This window comes from Podarcis raffonei, chromosome 1, assembly GCF_027172205.1.
Source record: "Podarcis raffonei isolate rPodRaf1 chromosome 1, rPodRaf1.pri, whole genome shotgun sequence".
Taxonomy (NCBI): Eukaryota; Metazoa; Chordata; class Lepidosauria; order Squamata; family Lacertidae; genus Podarcis; species Podarcis raffonei.
In genome coordinates, this window is record NC_070602.1 from 82,188,341 (window position 1) to 82,211,681 (window position 23,341).

At 44.9% G+C, this 23,341-nt stretch overlaps 1 protein-coding gene across 8 annotated transcripts in view; it reads left to right on the forward strand.

Annotated features, from left to right (window-relative positions):
- The window catches only part of SLC43A3 (solute carrier family 43 member 3), a 46,678-nt gene that overhangs the window by 15,520 nt on the left and 7,817 nt on the right, over nt 1-23,341 (forward strand). For 3 of the 8 annotated variants that reach the window (XM_053398477.1, XM_053398486.1, XM_053398494.1), the window contains 6 exons: nt 12,073-12,297; nt 13,663-13,792; nt 16,886-16,932; nt 18,770-18,846; nt 19,051-19,143; nt 22,695-22,834. In XM_053398477.1, coding sequence (XP_053254452.1) covers nt 12,114-12,297; nt 13,663-13,792; nt 16,886-16,932; nt 18,770-18,846; nt 19,051-19,143; nt 22,695-22,834 — 671 coding nt within the window. In that variant the 5' untranslated portion in view covers nt 12,073-12,113. Of the gene's footprint in view, nt 1-633; nt 1,045-4,415; nt 4,566-6,346; nt 6,449-6,887; nt 7,033-12,072; nt 12,298-13,662; nt 13,793-16,885; nt 16,933-18,769; nt 18,847-19,050; nt 19,144-22,694; nt 22,835-23,341 lie in introns of those variants that run through there. The other 5 variants (XM_053398450.1, XM_053398460.1, XM_053398504.1 and 2 more) reach the window with 5 other exon arrangements.

Here is a 23,341-nt window from a genome sequence, read left to right on the forward strand (position 1 = left end):
TTTCTCGGGTCAAACAGGTCTTGTCAGGTTTTGAAGCACTATACTAACCATTAAAGAAGCATTGTGTTTGTCTGGAGATGCTAACAAGATGTGGGGGGGGGGGGGTTGTAGGATAGTGTATCCCATGCATAGACAGTTTATTATGCCACAGGGGGAGTGTGTGTCCCACTGACATTTTAATCTCAGATATATGTGTTGTCTGTCCCTAAACTGTGGTAAATTAAACCACCCTGGACCAAAGTGCCAGCATCACTCTGCCATGTCAGGTGCACAGTTGTAAAAAATCCTGATGTGACGGAAAGGTTAACAGAAAAATTACTGAGGGAATCATAATGATTTTAGAAAGTGTGACCTACAAATGGTGGCATAGTCGGTGTCAATAATGACACACAATCAGTGCAGTGGGAAAGGGAAATCCAGGCATATGGAAAGAGTGATAGTTCTGGGCCAAAGTTAATCTTTAGTGCTGGAAAGCAACTCCTTTGGCATAATTAAGTGGACTTTTCACAAGCCCTTGCAATAATGTACCTCCATTAAGGGTCCATTAAGGAAGTTAAATAAACAAGTGTAAGGTGCAAAGTCTCGTTAGGAATTAAAAGGTCTTTCTAACTGTAAGCGGTAGCAGAAGGTGCTTGTCCCTGCTTCTTGCAGCTTGGAGTGGGAGCAGCACTAATGGCTTGGAAGACACACACATGCCCCCCCCCATGAGATTTACTTAATGGCACACATGCGGGAGTTCAGCTAAGACGGCGGGGGGGGGGCAAACTTTTTTCAAAGAGGGCCAGATTTGATGAAGTGAACATGTGTGAGAGCCGACCAAAGTAGTTGAGCTTTTTTAAGGATTTTACCCCAGGAAATAAACTGCCACAGGGGCTGGGGCTGGATTAAACCGACCAGCAGGCCAGATTAAGCCCCCCAAACGGACTTTGGACATGCCGGGCCTAAGACATCCAGATGGTGGAACATGCAGCGCAATGGAAGACACAAAGCAACGTAGGTACATCTCCAGCTTTGAAGAGAGGCTAGTGGTCTTCTGAGGTGCATGTAAGTTTTCCCCAGGTTTAGGTTAATTGGCATGTTACAACTGTAATTCTTACTGTGTACTAGGAGAGTGATGTGGTTTGTACAGAAAAGCTCCAAGTGCAACCAAAGTGGGCTGTCTTCTGTCCCTCATTTCCATGACAAAACTGTTAAGTCTAAACATACTGTTGCTTGGTAAACTGATGCACGTGTACCATTCTCTGTAGGGCTCTTAAGGCAGAAGGGATTGCACCACCTGTGTAGTAATCAGGAAAATGCAAATATCCTGGAATTGTTGGTGTGGAGATATGGGTGGGAAAGTAGAGTGGGCATCTTGCTGCATATTTATTTAGTGGAAGATATATGCATTAAGTTCTAAGTTGCAGATATGAAGCAGCCTAACCCCTTGACTTTTTGTTATCTAGTTTGTGATGCTTGCAGTCTGGGTTATGTTGCGAGCCCACGCACTAAACCCTGTCACTGGAGCCTACCTGCCAGGAATGAGACATGACAACAATGTGTGGGCTTAAATTAGGCCACAACTTTATCGAATTTCAGGTGTAGGAACCTTGGCTTAGGCCTTGGAAGGTATCCCTCTCATAGGCTGAGGATGTGCAGGGCAGTCAGGTGTTGTGGGAGGGGACTGTAAAGCGTGAACTTACACAGTGTGCCCTCCCACTTCGCCGAAGCTGGGAGTTTGACTGTATGCTGCTGCTCTAGTGCCAGTGACTCCTGCAAGCAACCCTTTCATGGATCCTGCTGACGCCGCCGCATGGGGATGCATGCAGATGCTACCCGCATCTCAAAGATAGACTATAGAATACCGACCAAGGCCCCAAACCGCCAAAGTTGTGACAAATTGCTACGGGGAAGGCAAAACCTGCCAATGCAGGGAAATTCCTTCCCAGTTCTGAACACAGCAACCATCTTACAACTATAGCAGCGCCCGCTGACCTAGGAAGCAAGAGGTTAGCCTGCAAAAGAAGACCGTGCTATATTTTGGGGGTGGGTGGGTGAACCTGGAAAGAAAACAAAGTGAGGCCTTTTTCCGACCCTCGCCCCACCCCCAGCCTGCAGCCCATTGACCCGCTGAGATGGGGACGGGGAGATGGCAACCCTGTAGCCAAGGTGGATGGCACCCTGGTCCCGGGAACCGCTGCGCGGTGTCGCAAACCCTGCCCCCCTCTTGGAGGGGGCGAGCAGTAATTGTGTTCTGTGAGGGCAAAAGAGAATATCTGGAGAATTTTCATGACTGGGTTGCAACAAAGTGGCCTTGATGGTAGCTGTCACTCCTTTTAAGTAGGTCTGTGTGACAACGAAGAGCAGATCATGGAAAATAAATGGTGAGCTGGATCCACACTCACAGGCACAAAAGATTAACTGGCCCTTCACTATATGGTGTAGACGTGGTGAACCTTTGGTCTGCCAGGAGTTGCTGAAGTACAACTCCCATTATCCCTGTCCATTGGCCATGCTTGGGAGTTGTAGCTTAGCAATGTCTAGAGGGCCAAAGGTTACTCACACTTGCCTTACAGAGTGAAGGGTTGCATTGTTCCCCTCCTCCACACACCCACACTATGTAGTCTCCGTTACGATAGTTCACAGTAAAGCACTAAAGACTGTGTACACAAATTCAGTGTTTTTTAATTCATTACCTTGGTAGATTGACTTAAAACTTTATTTGGTCATCATTATGTCTCCTTTGGAAACTCCTCTGTAAGAGGGTTAGGATGCCCATCACACACCATGTTAATACAGTCCTACTTCTTGAAGTCCCAGTGCTGTGAACAGTCGAGATAGTATGTAGTTTCTGTGGAAAAGGCAGAGTTTGCAGATCTTCATCTCTGAGACACCTGGACCACTTTGGAATCCAAAATAGCTTGGATCCAAGGCAGTCTAGGGTGTAGCTGCCTAGCTCCGAAGCTCTGGAACCGTGTTAGAATCTTGGGAAGTCTCCTAAGGTGTTCTTAAAATATAAATTTTGTAACCTTGTCCTACTTCTTTATTAACTGAAAACACCAGACACAAAAGAGGCAGGAAGTAGGGGAGGGATTCTGTGACTTGCAGTTCTAGCTGCCAGTCAAGGTATGAATTTTACCAGGTCTCTCCTTTCACTTCCAGTTGCACTGCTTTTGGGAGGAACTCATCCACCTAAATCCTAACCAATTTTTTGCTTTGTGACTTTAGGGCAAATTGAGCAGTAAAGAATCTAGGACTTTGTAAAGCCTCAAAGACTAGTTTTGTTCATTCCTTCAGTTTTGATTTTACATTATATTTGAAAATCAATTAAAAATGCAAAAAATATACTGGTTTTATTCAAAATTCACTAACCTCTGTATCTATCCTTCTGCAAATGTTTCAGGGAATGTACCTTAAGGGCACATTGTGTGACATGTTTCTACAAAGTACCCACAAAACCATAGGGTAGGGCATCAAACCTTTTTAAATTATTTCAAACTTGTCATCTAATGGAGGTGAATTCATGTAGTACTGACTAGCAGATGTACAAGGGCACAGCTATAATTCTTTTGTCTATGGGAAAATATATGTAGCTGTGCCCTTGTGCATCTGCTATGTGGAGAGCTGAGCCCTCCAACCCATTTGAGCTTGACATCTCATTTTAATTTAAACAATCCCAAGAGAAATAGCAGGAAGCTAAAGGGGCGCATCCAGCAGTAATTCACTGGTGACCTCTAAGGCAAATGCTATTAAGATCATAGCCTTGTAAATGAAACTGGAGGAATTTCCGCAAGAGGTTCCCTTCTGCCTGTGGGATCTTTTGTGGGCCACAGTGTCTGACCAAGGCATTTTGCTGCCTGAGGCAGACAGAGTGGCAAAACAGCACCCCTCTCCCAAGTCAAGGTGCCTAGTATTCAAGGTTGGTTGAATTATTTTGGCACCTGCAGCAGAAAATCCCACAAGTACAATGGTACCTCAGGTTAAATACTGAATTCGTTCCGGAGGTCTGTTCTTTAACCTGAAACTGTTCTTAACCTGAGGTACCACTTTAGCTAATGGGGCCTCCCACCGTCGCCGCACCGCCACCATGCGATTTCTGTTCTCATCCTGAAGCAATGTTCTTAACCGGTGGCATTATTTCTGGGTTAGCGGAGTCTGTAACCTGAAGCGCCTGTAACCTGAGGTACCACTGTACTTCTCCCTGCCCCACTCCCCGGCACAAAATAAAATAAAATACCATAATAGATTAAGTATCTAATTTGTTGCCCATTTATGATTCTCTGTCAAGTGCTGGGGCTGGCCCAGCCCATCATTACATAACGGGTTGCTAGCCTAGTCAAGTGGCTGAGATAAGGAGCCAGAGGGATTGCAGACTTCTGGGTCTGGGTAGATAGGAATGGAGAATTTGTCTACTCCGCATATTGTAGACCTAAGGGAAGGGTGTGGAGAAGCAGCAAAGCCAGGAGAAAGTTTTGGCTGTTGTTAGATTTGCGGGGCGTTAGCTCTGTTGAGCAGAAGGCATTCTGAACCTGCTCAGAGCACCTCTGCATACATGCCAACTGCCTCTCATTCTGTTCTAGCCCCTGGTAAGTGCCTATTTTTGTTTTGTTGGGGAAATGCCTTATTTGAACTTTGTTAGGGGGAGTTCCTAGATATGCCATCCTTTTGAGTTTCAGCTGCCTACTCCAGGTCTGCAGAAATGGGGGAGGAGGGCGGACGCATCTTGCCTCTAGCATACATCCATGTAAATTAGGGTGGTGAATCCTTTTTTAAAAAAATCTGTTGAGGGTCCACATTCAGTGGGGGGAGGCTCTGCAAACCAATGGTGGGTGGGTTAGTATTCAAATCTGTGTGAAGCTGGAGCTGCCCCTTTTCTTTCTTCCTGCCACTCCTTTCTCTTTCCCTCCTTTCCCCTCCTTTTCCTCCTCCTTGCCACCTGCATGGTGCTTATGCCAAGAGCCATAAGTTGCCCTCCGCTGATGTCAAAGCATGCATGTGTTCACCAAGGTCCTGTGCTATTTTACATACACACATTGCAGCTGCTTAAGGTACATTTTTGAACTGTTGATATTTTTAACCAAACAATCCAACACCCTGCTGATTTTTGAATCAGAGAGGCTCTTGTAGAGTTGGTTGTATGTTGCTTTGGGTTGCCCTGGCCAAGATAAAGCAACTAAGAAATATAATAATAATAATAATACAGTGGTACCTCGTGTTAAGTACTTAATTCATTCCGGAGGTCCGTTCTTAACCTGAAACTGTTCTTAACCTGAAGCACCACTTTAGCTAATGGGGCCTCCTGCTGCTGCCGCGCCACTAGAGCACAATTTCTGTTCTCATCCTGAAGCAAAGTTCTTCTCCCGAGGTACTATTTCTGGGTTAGCGGAGTCTGTAACCTGAAGCGTATGTAACCCGAGGTACCACTGTAATCATAATCATAATCATCATCATCATCATCATCATCATCATAAAAACAACAACAACAACAACAACAAAAGCCGTAGATCCGGAGTAGAGCTTTCAGCAATGTGTAATTTCATCTGTAAAATGTTGCCCCTAGCAACTCTAGAGTTCTACACTTTTGCCAACCATTGCAGAATCAAGCTCTTGTTCAAAGTAAGCCCAGAGTTCAGGGTTTTTCAATTTTCTGAGAAAAAGGTCAGCATTTTGGGGAACAAGATATTGAGCCATAAGCTTTAAGGAAGGTGTTACATTTGTAAGCTAGAGGTTTTGGCACCCCTTTCACACAGTTTGAGCACCAAATGCTGGGTCACACTTAAGAAGACCTGCACTACAGGAAGGTCTGGGGTCATTTTATGTGGTGAAATATTCTTCTTTTGCAGAGATAAATTCCAGCATAGATCAAAATGTGCATTTCATCACTTGTGAAGTGCACCACATGTATTTAATTTATTTTATGGGTGAGGAAGTTGCTGTGTACCTCAGCTTCCCATGAAGTGTCCTGGTATCTCACAGGAAAAAGCCAATGCTGTGTGAAATATCTGGGTAGAAACTGAGTAAGGGAGAGATCTGGGGCAGCAGCTTATGCATGAATGTGTGGTGAATATGTGGCAGTGTACCCATCACAAGTGCCATCGTTTGTCTGACTGAGAGGTAACGTTGACTTCTTCCACCAGAGGATCTCCTCTTTCAACATTTGTTTCCTTCCTCTAGGGAAGGAGGGAGGAGACATAAGGGAGGAGAGAGACTCTGGGCATTCTCTTAAGTTGCATGTGGTCCCAGTCCAGTGTCTGCTTCCTGTTGTTCATTATTCTGCTGACTGGACCTGCCTTCATTGGCAAAGCTCTCACTCTCTGGAGGCAGCTGTGTGTCTTTCGGGTCTTGTCTGAGAGTGGCTTGTGGAAAACCATGTCACTTCTGAGACATGCGGCGCATATGCAGGTCAGCAGCATCTCTTGCGCCTCTTCACTCTCTGGCAGGTGTCCAGCCCATGAGAGCTTAGCCAAGGGTAAGATGTTTATGGGGAAAATATGAGGAAGTTTTGAAAATGTCTGAATGATTCTAAGGGGAACCAGATGCTGTGAGGCATGAAGGAGCAGAGATACGTGTTTGGGAGATTGAGAATGACTCAGGAAAGTGAAGGGAGGTGATCAGAGAGTAAAAAGAGTCCTTGCTAGATAGACTTGAGTGGGTAATAAGTATAACTGAGGAATGCAGAGAGGTATCGAGGTGTGTGGTGGCATGGTAGTGGAAGAAATGAGATTAAGCAAGAATCTGGAGGAAGCAATTTAGCAGGAGTGGGAGAAAGGCAGCAAGTCCAAATAAAAACATTGCTTCCCATCCCCATCCTCAAAGAGTCTATAGTGTGTCCACTCTTTACAAAGCCAACCTTGGACCCAATGGAATGCAACAGCCATTGGCCAGTTGCTAACACTGCATTTTTCTAGATGGTGGCGAGGGCAGTGGTGGAGCCGCTGCAGCTACTTCTGGAGGAGACAAATGATCTAGATTCATTTCAGTCTGGTTTCACATCTGAGTTTGGGACTGAACCAGCCTTTGTTGCTTTGATGGATGACCTTTATCAAGAAAAAGGTAGGGGACTGCAACCCCGCCTCTTTTGCTGCATCTCTCAGCAAGTGATTCACCTGGCCTGGTTCTGCAGGCTGGTTATTGGGGGCACTGTTCTACAGTGGTTCTGTTCTTACTTGCAGGGTCATGTCCAGAAAGCAGCATGATGGGGAGACTGCTTCTCAGCCCCATGGCAGTATACAGTCCTGGAGGGCACTCTGTTCTCCCCAGTGCTGTCCAACATCTATATGAAGCCATTGGGAATGGTGGTTTTGGGGCAAGGTCTCATCAGTATGCTGGGGATGCCAAGCTCTGTTTCTCCATTACATCTGACTCAGGAGAGGCTGTGAAAGAGTGGTGGACTGAATGAGGCCAATAAGATGAGTCTGAACCTTGTGAAGACAGAGGCCTTGTGGGAGAACAGTTCTCACATCCAGGCAAAAGGCTAGCTTCCTGTCATGGGTGGGGTTGCACCCCCTCTAAACAAACAGGTCCATACTTTGGGGGTACTCTTTGAGTCAGTATTGTCCCTTGAGGCTCAGGTTGCCTCTGTAGCTAGAAGTGCCTTTTATCAACTTTGCCTGGTATGTCAGTTATGGTCATGCCTGGATAGGGATAACCTGATCTCTCTGGTTTATGCACTGGTAGCCTCAATACTTGATTATTGTAACATGCTGTATGTGGGGCTGCCTTAGTGTCTGGTCTGGAAGCTTCAGCTGGTGCAGAATGCTGCAGTCAACAGTAGTTTGGTGGCAGGAACAGACTACAGTGGTACTTCGGGTTACATACGCTTCAGGTTACATATGCTTCAGGTTACAGACTCTGCTAACCCATAAATAGTACCTTGGGTTAAGAACTTTGCTTCAGGATGAGAACAGAAATCGTGCAGTGGCAGCGCAGCCGCAGCAGGAGGCCCCATTAGCTAAAGTGGTGCTTCAGGTTAAGAACAGTTTCAGGTTAAGAACGAACCTCCGGAACAAATTAAGTACTTAACCCGAGGTACCACTGTACTGCCAACACATGGCGCTGGTGTTAAAAAGATCCGCCCTGGCTTCCTGTCTGCAACTGGGTCAAATTAAACAGGGTTCTTGTACTAGTGTACAAATAGCTGAATAACTTAGGCCCAAGGTATATTAAGGCCAACCTTACCCTGCATACCCAAGTTGGTCACTAAGGTCATTGTGGGGGGGGGAGCACTATTAGTGGTTCCCTATGGGCCAGAAGCATGACATGCCAATGAAGGGCCATGCCTTCAGTGTTGTGGGCCCAACTCTATGGCACTCCCTCCCACATCTGGGGCACTGCCCCTGCTGAGTTTGGACTCCTGGTCAAAAATCTTTAATTTTTGTTTATTGGCGGTTTAATTATGTTTTTAATGTTGTACATTGTATATTTTATTATAAGCCACTTTGAGACCCATGTGGTGAAAAGTGGCACATAGTTTTAACAATAAATAAATGAATAAATATTGCCCTACTTTGGCTTTTCGAGTCCAACTGCTGAGTGGTGTGAGAAGAAAACAAGACAAATAAAGGGCAGGCAATGTGTAAGATGTTTTGATTTGGGTTGATGAACTGATAAGTGAAAGGAAGTGATGCTTACTAGCTCTCTACTAGTCTGTTTACTATATGTTTCCAGTAGAATAATTCATCCTTGGGTTTTTATTTAGCTTTTGACAATATCCTCCTGACTTGAGACACCCTATAGTGAGATCAGTATTCCAAAGGGAGTCTGTTGCTCTGGTACTCCTCCCTCACATCCTACTCAGCATGGTCCCAATGTTTATAGTAGAAGAAGCCTGAGTCTCTATTTGAGCAGAGAGTACCTGGATCAAACTAGGTCTAGCCCTGTGGAGCTGGGTCCCAGTTCTCTTCTAAGTGATTGAGATGTGATGCAGTTTATTTACCAGTCATTAAAGCTCAGCTTGGGTAGTTAATTTAGGTGGAACATGTTGATAGGGCTTGGATTGAACGGGCACCAGAAATGTGGAACATTATTTTTAACATTTACCACCACCCACAGCTGAGAGGGAACAGGCTTTTATTAAAAGAATGTGTGATTAATGATTCACAGACAAAGCTGCAGCTATGAAGGTTATACAATGCAACATGCCCCACATCCACACACACACACACTTACTTTCTCTCTCCATATGCAACCCACCATAATAACCAAAGACCAAACCTATCTCTCTGCTTATTATACAGCACTGAAGAAATACCATGGTGATGAGCTTGCCAGCAAAAGATAGGAGGATGGTAGAAATATAGATAAGTGAGGGGATAACTGGTGGCATAGGCACATGTCAAGCAGGAGGATAGGTGATTGACAGAAAGTTGGGTGTCTTAAGTTAAACAGATGGCAGGATGTGAATCTGTGAATGTTGGAGGGAGTTTGAGAGGGTGCATTCCTGTTTAGCAATGATCATATGTGCAATCAATTATCACGTGTAACTGCACAAGCTCATCTTTCATGCCTTCTTACCCTTGTTACACTTTTCCATCTCTCTGTAATCTCTCCTGCTGCCAATAGTCTAAATGTAAACTGTAAGCTTCTCAGGGCAGGGGTCTCTCTCTGTTAAGTGAAGAATACCCTGATGGCACTATAAAAATGCATTATTATTATTTTGTTACAATGACTTGTCTTTGCTTGCTTGAACTGTACAGGGTGTGGATTCAAAACTCAAAAGCATATTCCATATCAGATACCATTAGAAAAGTGTGGCTGTGTTGTCCAATGTTGAATTAATTCTTTCGTATTAAGGACTTGTGTGTGTGTAGGGAAAAGTGTGAAGCTTGGGTGTACATCACTGCAGACAGTGATTGTATACATGTTTATTTTGCTTCATGTATAAGTACTGTGAAGCTGTGTGTGGACAGGCAGTGAAATGTGTTTGTGCAGTAGCCACATGTGATGTCAACACATGCTTTTTCTGACATGCAGGTTCTTACAGTGTAAGGGTAATGCACGAAGTGGCTTTTAGGGTGTGTGGCTGCTGCTGTTCTATCATGAAATTTAGCAAGGATATAATGCAACGTTTATTTATAATTGGAACCATGGTGTGGAGGGAGACTTGAAGCTTACCCCCCACACTGTGATCCTGATCTGATCAGAGCACTGCCAGATTTAGGGTGCTGCAGATGGTTTTCTCTACATGGGGTGCCAAGCTGGGGAGTGTGCAAACATTATGGGTACAGTCACCAAAAGAAATTATTGTGAAAATAAGGCATATTTGGGTGGCGGGGGTGGAATCTTGTCCTTGCCCAGGGTGCCATATTACCAATGTCTGCCCTTGATCAGAGGCCCTTGGTGCTAACTTCTTCCCACTGTAAATATGCAAGGGGGAAGATTGTGATTACGGTGAGGCAAAGGATCAAAACCCTGCCCCCTTGATACCTTGGTGCCAATTTCACGCAGCCCCCATGTGCTGCCCATTTTTCTTTAAAAAATTATAATCTTCCATGGCAGGGATTAAGTACATGTCAAATGTCCCATCTTGTTTGGCTCTGAAAAACAACAGGGTGCCTAAGGCAAAGAAGTACCATATTTTTTGCTGTATAAGATTCACTTTTTCCCTCCTAAAAAGTAAAGGGAAATGTGTGTGCGTCTTATGGAGCGAATGCTGGCTGCACAGCTATCCCAGAAGCCAGAACAGCAAGAGGGATTGCTGCTTTTACAGCACAGCGATCCCTCTTGCTGTTCTGGCTTCTGAAATTCAGAATATTTTTTTTTCTTGTTTTCCTCCTCCAAAAACTAGGTGCATCTTGTGGTCTGGTGCGTCTTATAGAGCGAAAAATACGACACTTTCTTGGCCAGGGAGAGATTTGATCAAGGACTTCCCACCTCACCCTGTTAATCACTCACCAGCTTTCCTTTCTGTAGAAAAGTGTGTGAGAGACACATTTTGGTGGAATCTGTAGTAAAAGAAAAAAAACAAGCAGATTCCACCCCACCCCTCCCAGATACAGCTTTGTTGACCTTTTCTATGAAAGCCAAGCTATCATATTTTTTTTTGTTTAAATGAAATGTAACATTTATTAAAACATTGTTGTTAACTAGTATACTTCAAGCCAATGTAGCAGCAGCTCAGTCTTGTTGCAATAGCACAGAGGGCTTTCCCTACCACCACAAACCAGAGACCTGGAGAAATCCTGCAGCAAAGTCATTGCCGCAAGAGGGCTTGTATGGCATGGTGTGGCATGGTGCGGTGTAGGGTTGCTTGAGTGTTTGATGTGGGAAGTAGGGTATAAACCCTACCCCCTTGAAGGTCACTGGGAGTGAATTGTCCCACTGCAAGGTAAAGGAGACAAAGTTACATAAAGGAGAACCCTATAATGTCATGGAGTACTCTTCAGAGATTTTACCCAACTCCATTGCAATATAGTTACATTGAAGAGAGGCAATGTGTTCAAAGGAACTGGGTGCACTCAGCAACATGCACCAGTCCCAAGTCACCAGATTCTTCCAATATCAGTGCATGAAACCCTGTAAGTTTAGCTATCTTTATCCTCTGACTTGCTAGGCGAGTTTGGTCTCGTTTCTGTGCTCCTGAGGTGCAGCTAGGGCTTTCTCACAACAGATCAATAGAGAATGGCAGTGCCAAGTTGTTCTGCATCTGCCCATAAGCTAGTTGTCCTTGAAAGCTTCATAACTGAACTTCCCAACTGTTTTTTGTAAGCAGCCTGAGCTTTAAATTCTCTTTATTATTGCAAGCACTCTTTTTAAAAATAGGGTGCTTTGCCAAAACCCAAGTATCACTGTAGCTATTCACAAGCCTATTCTGTGTCCATTTTACACATTCTTATATTGTTTCCTTGTGTTGTAGATGTAGAGAGCTTGCTTGGTCCTTGCTCATAGTCTTATGATATTACCACTAATCTGCTTCCTCATTTCCCCCTTTGCCTCTCTACTAGGTCCAGCATCTTCAGCCAGCCTCCCCTTATAAACTCATGCATGCTGTTATACATTTCACTGCAGAAGCAGCTGCTTGCTACTGAGCAACTTGGATACTCCCTGCTTAGTTTTCCACGTATTTCATTGACTACATTTTCTCTTTGGTTGCAGGATCAGAAAAGGAATTTCCTCAGGATCAACAGGGAAGTGCCATGGAGCATCGGGGCTCAAGCATGGCCAAACGTCTGGCCACGCTACTCTCAGGTCTAGTGGAATGCATGTGCTTTGCAGGTGTCATTTTTGGATGGGCCTCCCTGGTGTACGTCCTCAAGGATATGCAATACTTTGAGGATCTGTGTATGTCTGCAGCTGCCAATCAAACAAGCAATGTCACAGGTAAGATCAGATGGTGGGGGTCTGCTTCCAAAGGGAAATTCTGAGTTTATACACATACTGGGCTAGTTGGGAGTCACAAACAGCTGTATGGGCAGGACTGCACAACTTGTAATCCCACCAAGCCAAATGCAGACTGTTGTTCATGTATTGTGAAATGCCAGATGCTTGATAACCCTGCTTTTGCAGGCAGCAGAAACCAAGGAGATTTACCAAGCCTGCGGCAGATAACCATGCGTAGCTGGTGGTCTGCATTCAGCTTGGTGGGTCACATGTTGAGCAGGTCTGACATAGGGAGTTGGTTGGGAACTGCACAGAGAGTGGGTGTGAGAGTGTATGAATTATGGCAGAGGTGAGGTGCTCCAGAAGTTGTTGGACTCCTCACTCCCATCAGTCCCAGACACCATGGCCAATGGAGAGGGATGATGGGAGCTGGAGTCCACAAAAGGTCACAGGTTCCCTGCCCCTGAACTCCTGAATGTGTTGAGACATTCATGCTGGTTCAGAAGTACCATTGGAGACTGGCTGGTGTGGTCTGTACATCATCCCGAGTGATGCCAATGTGAGTACAGCACTCATTTTGTAGGTTTTCTCACTGTGATGTGAGCACCTCATTGCAGGGATACAAACTTTCCTACCGTGCTCCTCTCATGCAGGCTTTGTGGCTTGGAATGGCAGGTTTGGTTCATCTGAAAAAAGGAATTCAGTGTAACATACTGAGTGGCAGCTGGAGCCCATTCTGCCTTAACAGATGTGCTCCTTAGCAAGCACTCCACACCGCAGGCTGGTACACTTGCTTGTAAATAATTCTTGCGTTACATTTTGTGAATGGGTAGACTGCAAAAAGTTCAAGGAACAGAACAGGGAACATTTCGGGATGTGGAGGGAAAGTTGCTGTTTCCATGTCCTGAACTGAAGGCTGGAAGGGGAGCACTGATGTAGGTTCAGTCTAATGCAACACCAAATGCTCCCCAGGACATGCCAGGCTTTCAGTGCCAGGGCTCAACCATAGTAATAAAGTGAGTATTTTTAAGTACCCGCAGGGTGCCCTTTCAAAACATTTAAGTAACTGCAACCATTGCCAGCACTTAAGGAATCTGAGGTTAAGGGCTGTCAAATGAGAAGCTGTGAAACTTTCATCAGGAGGGTTTGATCCTGGCACCTCTCCTTTTGGAAACTGGGTACTGGCTATGAACAATATGGTGCTAGGGGTTTGCTTTGCATGTGGGACAGGGTGTGTTAGGCTGGGAGACATACAGTAGATAAAAATCTAAAGGAAGTTGAGTCTGAGCTCTGCACACAGTAAATATGTGCTTAGGGGACTGAATTGCATTAGGGACCATATCTGAATTCTCTGTCCCTTTGCAGACTGCAGTGCTCAGGATGAGCAGTTTTCCCTCATCTTCACCATTGGCTCCTTCATGAACAACTTCATGACCTTCCCAACAGGCTACATCTTTGATCGCTTTGGTACCACAGCAGCACGTCTGCTTGCCATGTAAGTGTTGGGGCACAACCTGTGCTCGTTTTCCCTGCTTGGAGCTCTCTGCCTTTTCTGTGGAACTGAAGCAGGATTGCTAGCGCCTGCCATTAAAGAGCTCTCCTGCCTTTAATAGTCATGTAGTGGGGAGAAACTGGGCAGCAGTGAACTCTTCCACCACCACAGCCCTAAGAAGATGTGAGAATTGGAACCTGCTGAATTCCACCCTGCAATGCAACACTTAAAATCCTTTATAGATTAAGAGTGAGTAATCCTAGACTGAAGTAAGTTCACTCTCTGAAACTTGATTCAGGGACTGAAGTGTTCTGGAGGGTGGGTCCTAGGGTGACTACTCACATTGCATCACCAAAAGAGGAGCAAAGCAGACACAAATCTGCACAAAAATCCCCCAACATTTATTTATCATCTAAAATGTGATGCCTACCTGTAGTCTGAAGTGGTTCAGGCCACTCTTACTGTCTGTTCTTCCAGTCCCTTTTTTAGGTGGGATGGGTGGAGTCCCAAACACTTGGCATATGCTGGGCAGAAAGGAACTGTGATGGTCAGAAATTCACTTCTATGCACATTTCTATCCCTCCCTCCTGCCTGATTCTTTCCTTATCTTCCACCCATGCTCTTGTGCATGCTGTCAGACAGCTAGAATGATAAAATGCCTGTTATCTTTAACAGCCCAGACTGCCTCCATATGAGTACTGAGAAGTTCCTCTTGACTTAATACTAATCTTCACATAACTCTAATAAACAGCTTGCTGCTCCTGTCAAGGGGGAGGTTATACCCAAAGGAGGAAGGTCAAAACTTTTGCTAGTTTTTGCATGAGGCCTCTGCAGACTGCTGCATACAAAACATCAGCCTCCCTCTTATGTAATAAATGAACAGGATATGTAACCGAGTACACATGCATGCACATTTTTAGTTTGCATTGACGTGTTCAGTTTCTGAAAGACAGTTCCTTCGTCTCCTCAAATTTAAAAAAGTTTGACTGAAGCAGTGAAGGGGAGAGCAGGCTGACTGGGGATAGATAGGGACTCACAGGATGAGCAGGAAGTATTAGAAAAGTACGGTAACTAGCAGCTGTCCATGGCTTGGAGGGCCTATTCGTAAGACTCATTGAGACTGTGGCAGCTGCAGTTTTTCATCTGGCAGCTCTGACTTCTATTTGGGCTGTGTACAGAACTAGCTGCATAGCAAGTGTGCAGGCATGTGCTGGACACAGATTGGCTAGGCTGTGGGCAACAGGTATAACGAGCTCCTGGACTTTTTTTTTAAGATGGAAATTTTGACATTTTTTTACCTAGCTGCATTTGAATTTGTAGCAGTTTTCACACTGAAACCACTGAGCCTTCTACCACTCAGGGCTTCAAAACCAATCTAATTTCTCCACCTTGAGGATGGGGAATAGAAGTGATGTGCTTCTTGAGTCAATATTACCTGAAATAAAATCTGAAATGCCCATATACTTCACTTGTGTGGGGAACTTGGTGCATCCATGAAATGCACACAGTTCACCCTTCACAAACAAGGGCCTGAGCCGATGTTTCAGGGAAGATGACAGGTTGTTCTAAACTCCCTATCAGTTGATAGTGACAGGAGAACAGGGAGACAATGACGCTTCCCCCTCTCTTGCACCATAAAATAACTGGGTGTGGTGTAGTTATCAATGGAAATGACTGGCAGGTGATTTAGGGCAGACAAAATAAAATGATTCTTCACACGGCACATAATTCATATATGAAACTCACTGCAGAACATGCTGATTATACACAGCACTTCTGCCCAAGTACATTTTAGCTGTGAATCGAACCAATCAAACCCCTGGTGATCATGCCAAATTGTGGGGAGGACAGTTTCTGGGATGGGAGGTTAGTGAGCCTACAGCAGTGAGGTGTCAATATTCAATCTAGCCCTGTTATCTGATACAGATTTTATTTATGATCAGCTGCAAACAGGGAGCCCTTTGCAGTGCCTGTTCTTTGAGCTGGATACCCAAGTGAAGCAATGTTTATGCCAGCCTATGAGGCAGGAAGTCCAAGGGTCCCTATGACCACATGCAGGAAGCTAGTATTTGCTGTGACTGCAGTTTGTGAGGTTCCTTAACTGGCTGGGCATATTAATGGAGTGGGCAAAGTCATGCGGCTCATGTGAGTGAACTGATCAGCCATGTGGGCAGGAGAGTAGTGCTGAGGTGGCTCTTTTGGGTCCCTGCCCTCTTTCCTCTCAGGGCACGTGGCCAACTAAGCAGAGCTGTTGAAATGTTTTCCTAACCTGGTGTTATCTGCTTGGTGTTATCTAGTAAAAAAAAAATGTTAATGGGTGCAGCATTCCAAAAACATCAGAAGACTCCCCAAGGAATCAGCAGGGGAGGATATGGTTAAAATTGTTTCTCCACAGCTGCTTAAGTTCCAATAATTATCACCCACCCAGTGCCATTTGCCTTTTTAAAAAGAAGAACCTGTATATTAGAGACAGAAGACAAACATAAACTTTCATGTAGTTTGTCTATCAGTATCTGAACTAAAACTAAACTAGAGTTAATGCTCATTCACATTCTCATGTGGGTGGGTATAAGTAATAAATCATCATCATCATCATTCTTTCTCTTATAACCCTAAACAAAAATGGAGGACAATTTTTAACGATCCAACCAGAGGCACTCCATTGTAAATCCTAGTTGTGGTGTCCTCAACAGCGCCCCTAAAACTCCACACCCAGTACAACAGAACTAGTCACACTCCCCCAAATCTGCCCCTGGTCCAACTCCCTCCAGGCTGTGCCTTTGCCTGAGTCTCTCCTCTTTTCTAATTTCAGTTTTTATTCTGTTCCTCAGCATGGTTTCCTTCATCTTTTCCCCACTGGTCTATTTCTATTTTCAAATGATCTCTCAATTCCAATCTCCATATTACTGATTCATCTTTCTTCCTCCGATGCCCATGGCTCCCACAGCTGCCTGCCTGTCTACTAAAAGGATGGGAAGCTGATGGATGCTCACTGTGTCTGATGGGGGATGAAGGGAGGAAGTAGTTCACCTTGCTGCCCACGTGTCCACAGCCCAGTGCCCATTTGGTAGCTCAGGGCATCTCTTTGTCTTCCAGATCTGCCTACACCACTGGTACTCTCCTCATTGCATTCTCCTCAGCAGGTGAGTGTTCCTGGATGAAGAACTGGGCTTATTTAGGTAGATTTGTAGGGGTACAAATTCTGGACACAATAGTTCCAGTGTTAGGCTTGAACTGTTAGGAACTGTTGCTGTTGTCCTTCAGAACAATCAAAGACGTGATACTATGTTATGTTGCAAGCTGGGTCAGCTTGATGCAGAGTTGTGTATGTGAAAACACCCATTCAGTGCATCCGGTGGGGTAGAAATGATTTTAACATATACCTAATCAAATACATTTTGTATGGCTTTGTGTGCAGGAGCAAAAGATGACTGGGTGGGTCTTCATGTTGGGAAGGGGTGTGTGTGTCTGTCTGTAGTGCGGACATGAGTTTTAGAAGTGTGCCTTAGCAACACCTATAATCAAGGGATGGCTGTAAATGTGGAAGAGAAAGGGTGTGTGTGTGTGTGTGTGTTAAGTACACATGTATGATATGATGTACAAGAGTTTCAATGTCTATATCAATGGCTGCAGGGAGAGAGAAACCATGCTACTATAGCTCTCCATCTTGAGAGACGTTCAGTCTTTGTGTGTTGCTAGATAGCTGTCAGTCCAATATTATTATTATTATTATTGCTTGTGTAGGTCTCCCAAAATTATGCTGGATCCTCCAAATATTTCTAAAGATTGGAAAGGGGAATCATATGAGGTGGGATCTTAACTACAATCTATATTTGTAGTAAGTTCCTGTTTTGCCTCTTTCCACACACTCCTGGCATGTTGTGCTAGTCTTTCTCAAATGCTAAACACCAAAAAGCAAGTGAACTGGATTCATCCTTCCCATTGCTGCATTCTGAGCCCCCTGAGCTGGCATAGAAATTTAGAATAGCACAGTGTGCTGCCCTGTATTAATATGTTGACTGGAGAATTGTAGGAAGAGATGGCTTGAGGAGTACGAGTTCCTTTTATTGCACTGGAACGTCTCATTTTTCAGTACTGAGCTGCTTCTGTGTGCACACACCAGCAAGATTGTAAGAAAAAAAAGAAATTTAGGATCATAAGTAGAGGAGAATGTAGCACTAGGACTTCTGTTTCATTTGTCAGGATGACTAATATTCTCTCCTTACTCTGGCAAATTAACAAGGTGATAACAAGGCTTTCAGACATTTTGGGGCCAGATAAACAAAGAAGGAAAAAGAGGGAACCAGTAAAGCAGAGGCTAGGTACTTCTTTCCTTTCCTTGGATGGGGTTCCTACTTCATGCTAGATAATACTTAATTGCAGGTTTCTTTGTATTTCTAATTTAATAGCTAAAGGCTGATTGGGGATGTGAACCTAGGTCTCCACAGCCAAAGTTCAACATGCTAATCATTACAACTTTGCTGACTCACTTTTCTATTATTGCCAACTGGTCCTAATAATTTGGGCATTGTGCTATGTACTGCTGCACTGTGTGTGTGTGTGTGTGTGTGTGTGTGTGTAATATATCTAGGGGGATGTTGCTATAGGGCAGGGGTGGCCAACTCCCAAGGGACTGCAATCTACTCAGAGTTAAAAACTGGCAGTGATCTACCCCCTTTTTTGGGGTTCAGGTTGAAGTTGCTGAGCTTTTTTTAGGGAGGAGGAAGGTCCGTTTTCAGGGGTTGTTGATCTTCTTTGGGGGGAGCCAGTTATCTACCAGTGATCTACCACAGACATCCAGTGATCACCATCTACCTGTTGGACATGCCTGCTATAGGGATTGTTATGAGTTCCTGCAGTTCAAAGTTTGCAGTGGCACCACTGCTTAGAGTGATATGATGCCCAGCTGTGTCTTGTTTTATGAGCATGGTAGGCCTATGTTGCTGATATGCCCTTCCGTCAATTTTTCTTCCGGTACAGCCACTGCGCTGATCCTGTTCCCAGCACTGACGTTTCTCTCTGTCGGTGGGATCCTCTTTATCCTCACCAACATGCAGGTTTGATGCTCTTCCCTCACACATCCTAATGGGGAGGGAGCTGGGAGAGGAAATTCTTTACAGGAGAACCTTTGGGGCACCCTGTCCCTGCCTCCATACTCTAACATATTAAAGTTCACCGGCAACTAGGCCCTTTGGCTGTGATCTGCTGACCCCCTCCAGGAAAGTAGTCAATTTGCTTTGAGATCTTATTTGTCTCTCCAGGTTGGGAATCTGTTTGGAAAACACCGCTCAACCATCATTACCCTCTACAATGGGGCCTTTGACTCTTCCTCTGCAGTTTTTCTTGTCATCAAGGTTAGTGACTGTTTCCTAAAGAATTAAAAATTGCCACACTTAGGAAAAACAAGCACCAGAATCCTGTGTTGTGGGCTTTCCTCCTAAGAAATGATGTGTGTTATGACAGTGCTTCTTCTTCCTCTAAGATGTTGAGTCAGCAGCCTTGTCATAGAACCCTCAGAAATTTCACAGGAAAGGGAAGTTTGGACTCAAGCATCGTCACCTTTTTGTCCCACCTAACTTAATAGCATTGATTGAGCCACTGGCTAGCTCTTGAATGGCCTGAACTGGCAACTGGTTTGGACACTGAAAGAAAGAAACAAACAGTCCAGGATGGGAGATGATGGGGGGAAGGGAGGAGGAAAGATAGTGATTTAAGTGGGCGGAGGGAGAAGAATGAGGAAAAATAGGAAGACAGGAAAACAGGTGGATGGAGAAAGATTTTGAGATTCCAAAAGGTCCCAACTCCAGTAGATACATTTTCAACCTCTCTGGTCAGAAAAAGTCTACAACTCTCTGACATCATGTGATATGTCTTTCTTATTGAACATCTGGGTGTCTGCATGGATAGAATTGGCAAGTGCTAGGTATCTTATTCCTCTAATCTTTGGGGGCTTCTAAATTGGATTAACTCTCAACATTTAATAGCAAGAACATATGCAACACATTTGTCTCATCCCCACCTGATTAATTTTCCACTTACATAATGATAAAAAACACTTCCTTTAGAAGCTGTTGAATTATGCTTGTACCGTTGATAAGCTAACCCGTGCCTTTTCAAGAGCATTAGAGTAGCAAACTGCTGGTCACTTTGCTGCAGGACATTGAAGAATTAAGTAGGCTGCTTGTAGTGACCCTGAGACAATTCGAGACTATTAATCCGATAAGTAGCTAAATTGTATGTGAAGGGTCATCCTTGCGCTTTCAGCTAATTCCTAGTTAGGTCATAGCTGAAGGTCAAGGCCAAATAATAAGATATGGCACAGTCACCTGTCTTGTTATTCCAACACTCTTTGTCTTCCCTGTGAAAACCAGCACGGGGCAGCTGTGAGCTAGACTCAGTACACACCATACATTGAAAGCACAATCAAAGCAGATTTCCCCCCTCCTAAAGTACACTGGGGGCTGTAGTTTAACCCTCAAAGAGCTATAATTCGCAGCATCTTTAACAAACTACAGTTCTCGGGATTCTTGGGGAATCCACTTGGAGTGTTCTTGAACTGAAAGAAGACCAAACCTATCCATTCTGAAGGAAATCAGCCCTGAGTGCTCACTGGAAAGACAGATCCTGAAGCTGAGGCTCCAATATTTTGGCCACCTCATGAGAAGAGAAGACTCCCTGGAAAAGACCCTGATGTTGGGAAAGATTGAGGGCACAAGCAGAAGGGGACAACAGAGGAGGAGATAGTTGGATAGTGTTCTCAAAGCTACCAACATGAGTTTGACCAAACTGCAGGAGACAGTGGAAGGCAGGAGGGCCTGGCGTGCTCTGGTCCATGGGGTCGGACACGACTAAACAACTAAACAACAACAACAACAACAACAACAATGCCGCCTTGATCATAATGGGAGAGAGGCTGTTCAACCTTTTTTTTTTTCTTACTGGCATTTGTCTACTCCAAATATCCTCCAGCCGCTATTCTCCTGCAGAGGAACACTCTTTCCTTCGTAGGTGGGAGGACTGCTGGATGGGGCAGCAATTTTGAGTGGGCAAGCAGGAAGAAGGAAAAAGGTTAAACACCCTCTTCCATTCATCCTCTTAAACTCATAATGCACTGGACTATTTTTCAGTAAAGATAACAAATACACCATTGGGGGGGGGAATGCATCTGCTTGATGCATCTTGTTTGGCTCTGAGTCCTGTGTCTTCAGCTAGTCAGGGACTCAGCAACTCAATTTCAACATTTCACCCAGGGATAGCCAGTGTGCTTTTCAGAGGTCATTAGACTGCAGCTCCCATCAGCATCAAGCACCATGGCCCAATGCTCAGGGATAGGGGGAGTTGTAGGGTAAATAAGGATATCCTAGATGTTTTTGAACCATGGTGGATATCCTCATTTACCATTTGCCTTCGACTTATTGGCCAACTTTGATTTTCTCAATTGGGTCTTTCTGTAGAATCTCATATAGCCCAAAGCTTCCTGACTGGATTCCTGGAGATACTGTATGTGCAATACTTAACATCAACATCATAGGCCCCCTACACCTGGTGGAAGACAGTCTCTGTGCTGTTAGTATTAACAGTTTTCACCAGTTTCATTAAGACTGTTCAGATATGCATTGAGCTGAGGGATCACCATTCTCTGCAGAGAGAGCACATGAGCCACCACACAGAAAGCAGCAGGCAGCACTCCTGATGACACAAACCAAAATCCAGCCACACGAGGACAGAGAATATGGGGATGTAGTGAAAGCCGAGGAAGGGTGCAGTATCCTAAGCGTGATTTCAGCTAAGAGGAAGCAGGGCTATAGTTAGCGTGGAAGACGTCAGCTCACAAGGGTTCTATTTCCAGCTGTGGTTCAGCATTGTATATGCATGTGACCATGTTGCTTCTCAGGACGCAGGTGGCGCTGTGGTCTAAACCACAGAGCCTAGGGCTTGCCGATCAGAAGGTCGACGGTTCGAATCCCTGCGACGGGGTGAGCTCCCGTTGCTCGGTCCCTGCTCCTGCCCACCTAGCAGTTCGAAAGCACGTCAAAGTGCAAGTAGATAAATAGGTACCACTCCAGCGGGAAGGTAAACGGCATTTCCATGCGCTGCTCTGGTTCACCAGAAGCGGCTTAGTCATGCTTGCCACATGACCCGGAAGCTGTATGCTGGCTCCCTTGGCCAATAAAGCAAGATGAGTGCTGCAACCCCAGAGTCGTCCACGACTGGACCTAATGGACCCTTTACCTTTATGTTGCTACTCAAATCCATGTTTCTGAGAGCATGGTCATGGCAAAACTGTGCTCTAGGAAGGGAATGTGAGGCATGATTTGCTGACGGTGGCTTATGGTACTTAGGCATGATGTCTGGAAGCACTGTGCTATCTATTGTTATGAGGAAGTAAGGTTTTTCAAGAAGTACATTTTTATTGTGTCCCCCCCCCCTATTAAACACTACACACTAAATGCAGACACATTTTGATATCGCATATAATTTGGCTCTATTGTGATGACATGCAGAAGCTGCTTAGAAAAAGTAGCTGGGCCCGGGGAATTCTATAAAAAAGATCAAATCAAATTGAGTGACCAGATAAATCTGTTATGCAAATGAAAGAATGAGCCTGAGAGCTAGTGACTGGTCCAAGGCATTTTGGTGTCTCAGGTGGAGATTCATCATAATTAAAAATAGAGCACAGTCCACCAATACGTTTTCCTGTTCAAATGAATGGGAATTGCAGAAGAGATGCAGTAGTGCTGCTTATATTGAATTGTACCCCGTGGGTTGGATCTGTCTCCCACTCTTAAAAGACAGGCAGATAATCTGCTACATGAGCCCAAAGCCAAGCAAGCAATCTGTGCACCACACAGATTACAGTCAATGCAGAGCTTGGCTAACTCAAGTTTGTGCTATTTGTCTACAGCTGCTGTATGAACAAGGCCTCTCGCTGAGAACCATGTTCCTCTTCATGTCTGCTTGCAGTGCCTGGCACTTGATCCGTACTTTTTTTCTGATGCCCCGCAGCCATATTCCGTATCCACTGCCCCCAGGATATACATATGGGTAAGCTGCACTTGCCTGTACTTCAGTCTGATACACAGCTCTCTCCCCTGTGTGCCCTCGCTAAGATCCTGAGCCCCTTTCTATCTCCTTCCATTCCTTCCTTCCTTCCTTCTTCAAGCTCGCAAAGTGCTGCCTAAAACCCTGGTGGTGGTAGAAGAAAGAAGCTATCCCCAGTGGGTTCCATCCACTGTTATTTTTAAAAGACAGTTCTGCTTTCTGAATGCTTCTTCAGGCAGGCACAGTGCTCTGGGATTCGTATAGGGTTGCCAACTCTTCAGGGACCACTGTAACCATACTGCTTGATTGGCAAGTGATGTTTATATCCATGATGAGAAAAGCTTCATCTGTAGGCTTTCTTCACGTGCTGCTATTAAAGATAAAAGAGCAGTTTAACAACTTCTTCTGCCCAGTCGATAAAGATAGGATTCACACCCTGCACAGTTTTTACTGTGGCTGTCTCCCAACATCACCATCCCAAGCTCCCCTGGGGGGGAAAACACCAGTTTG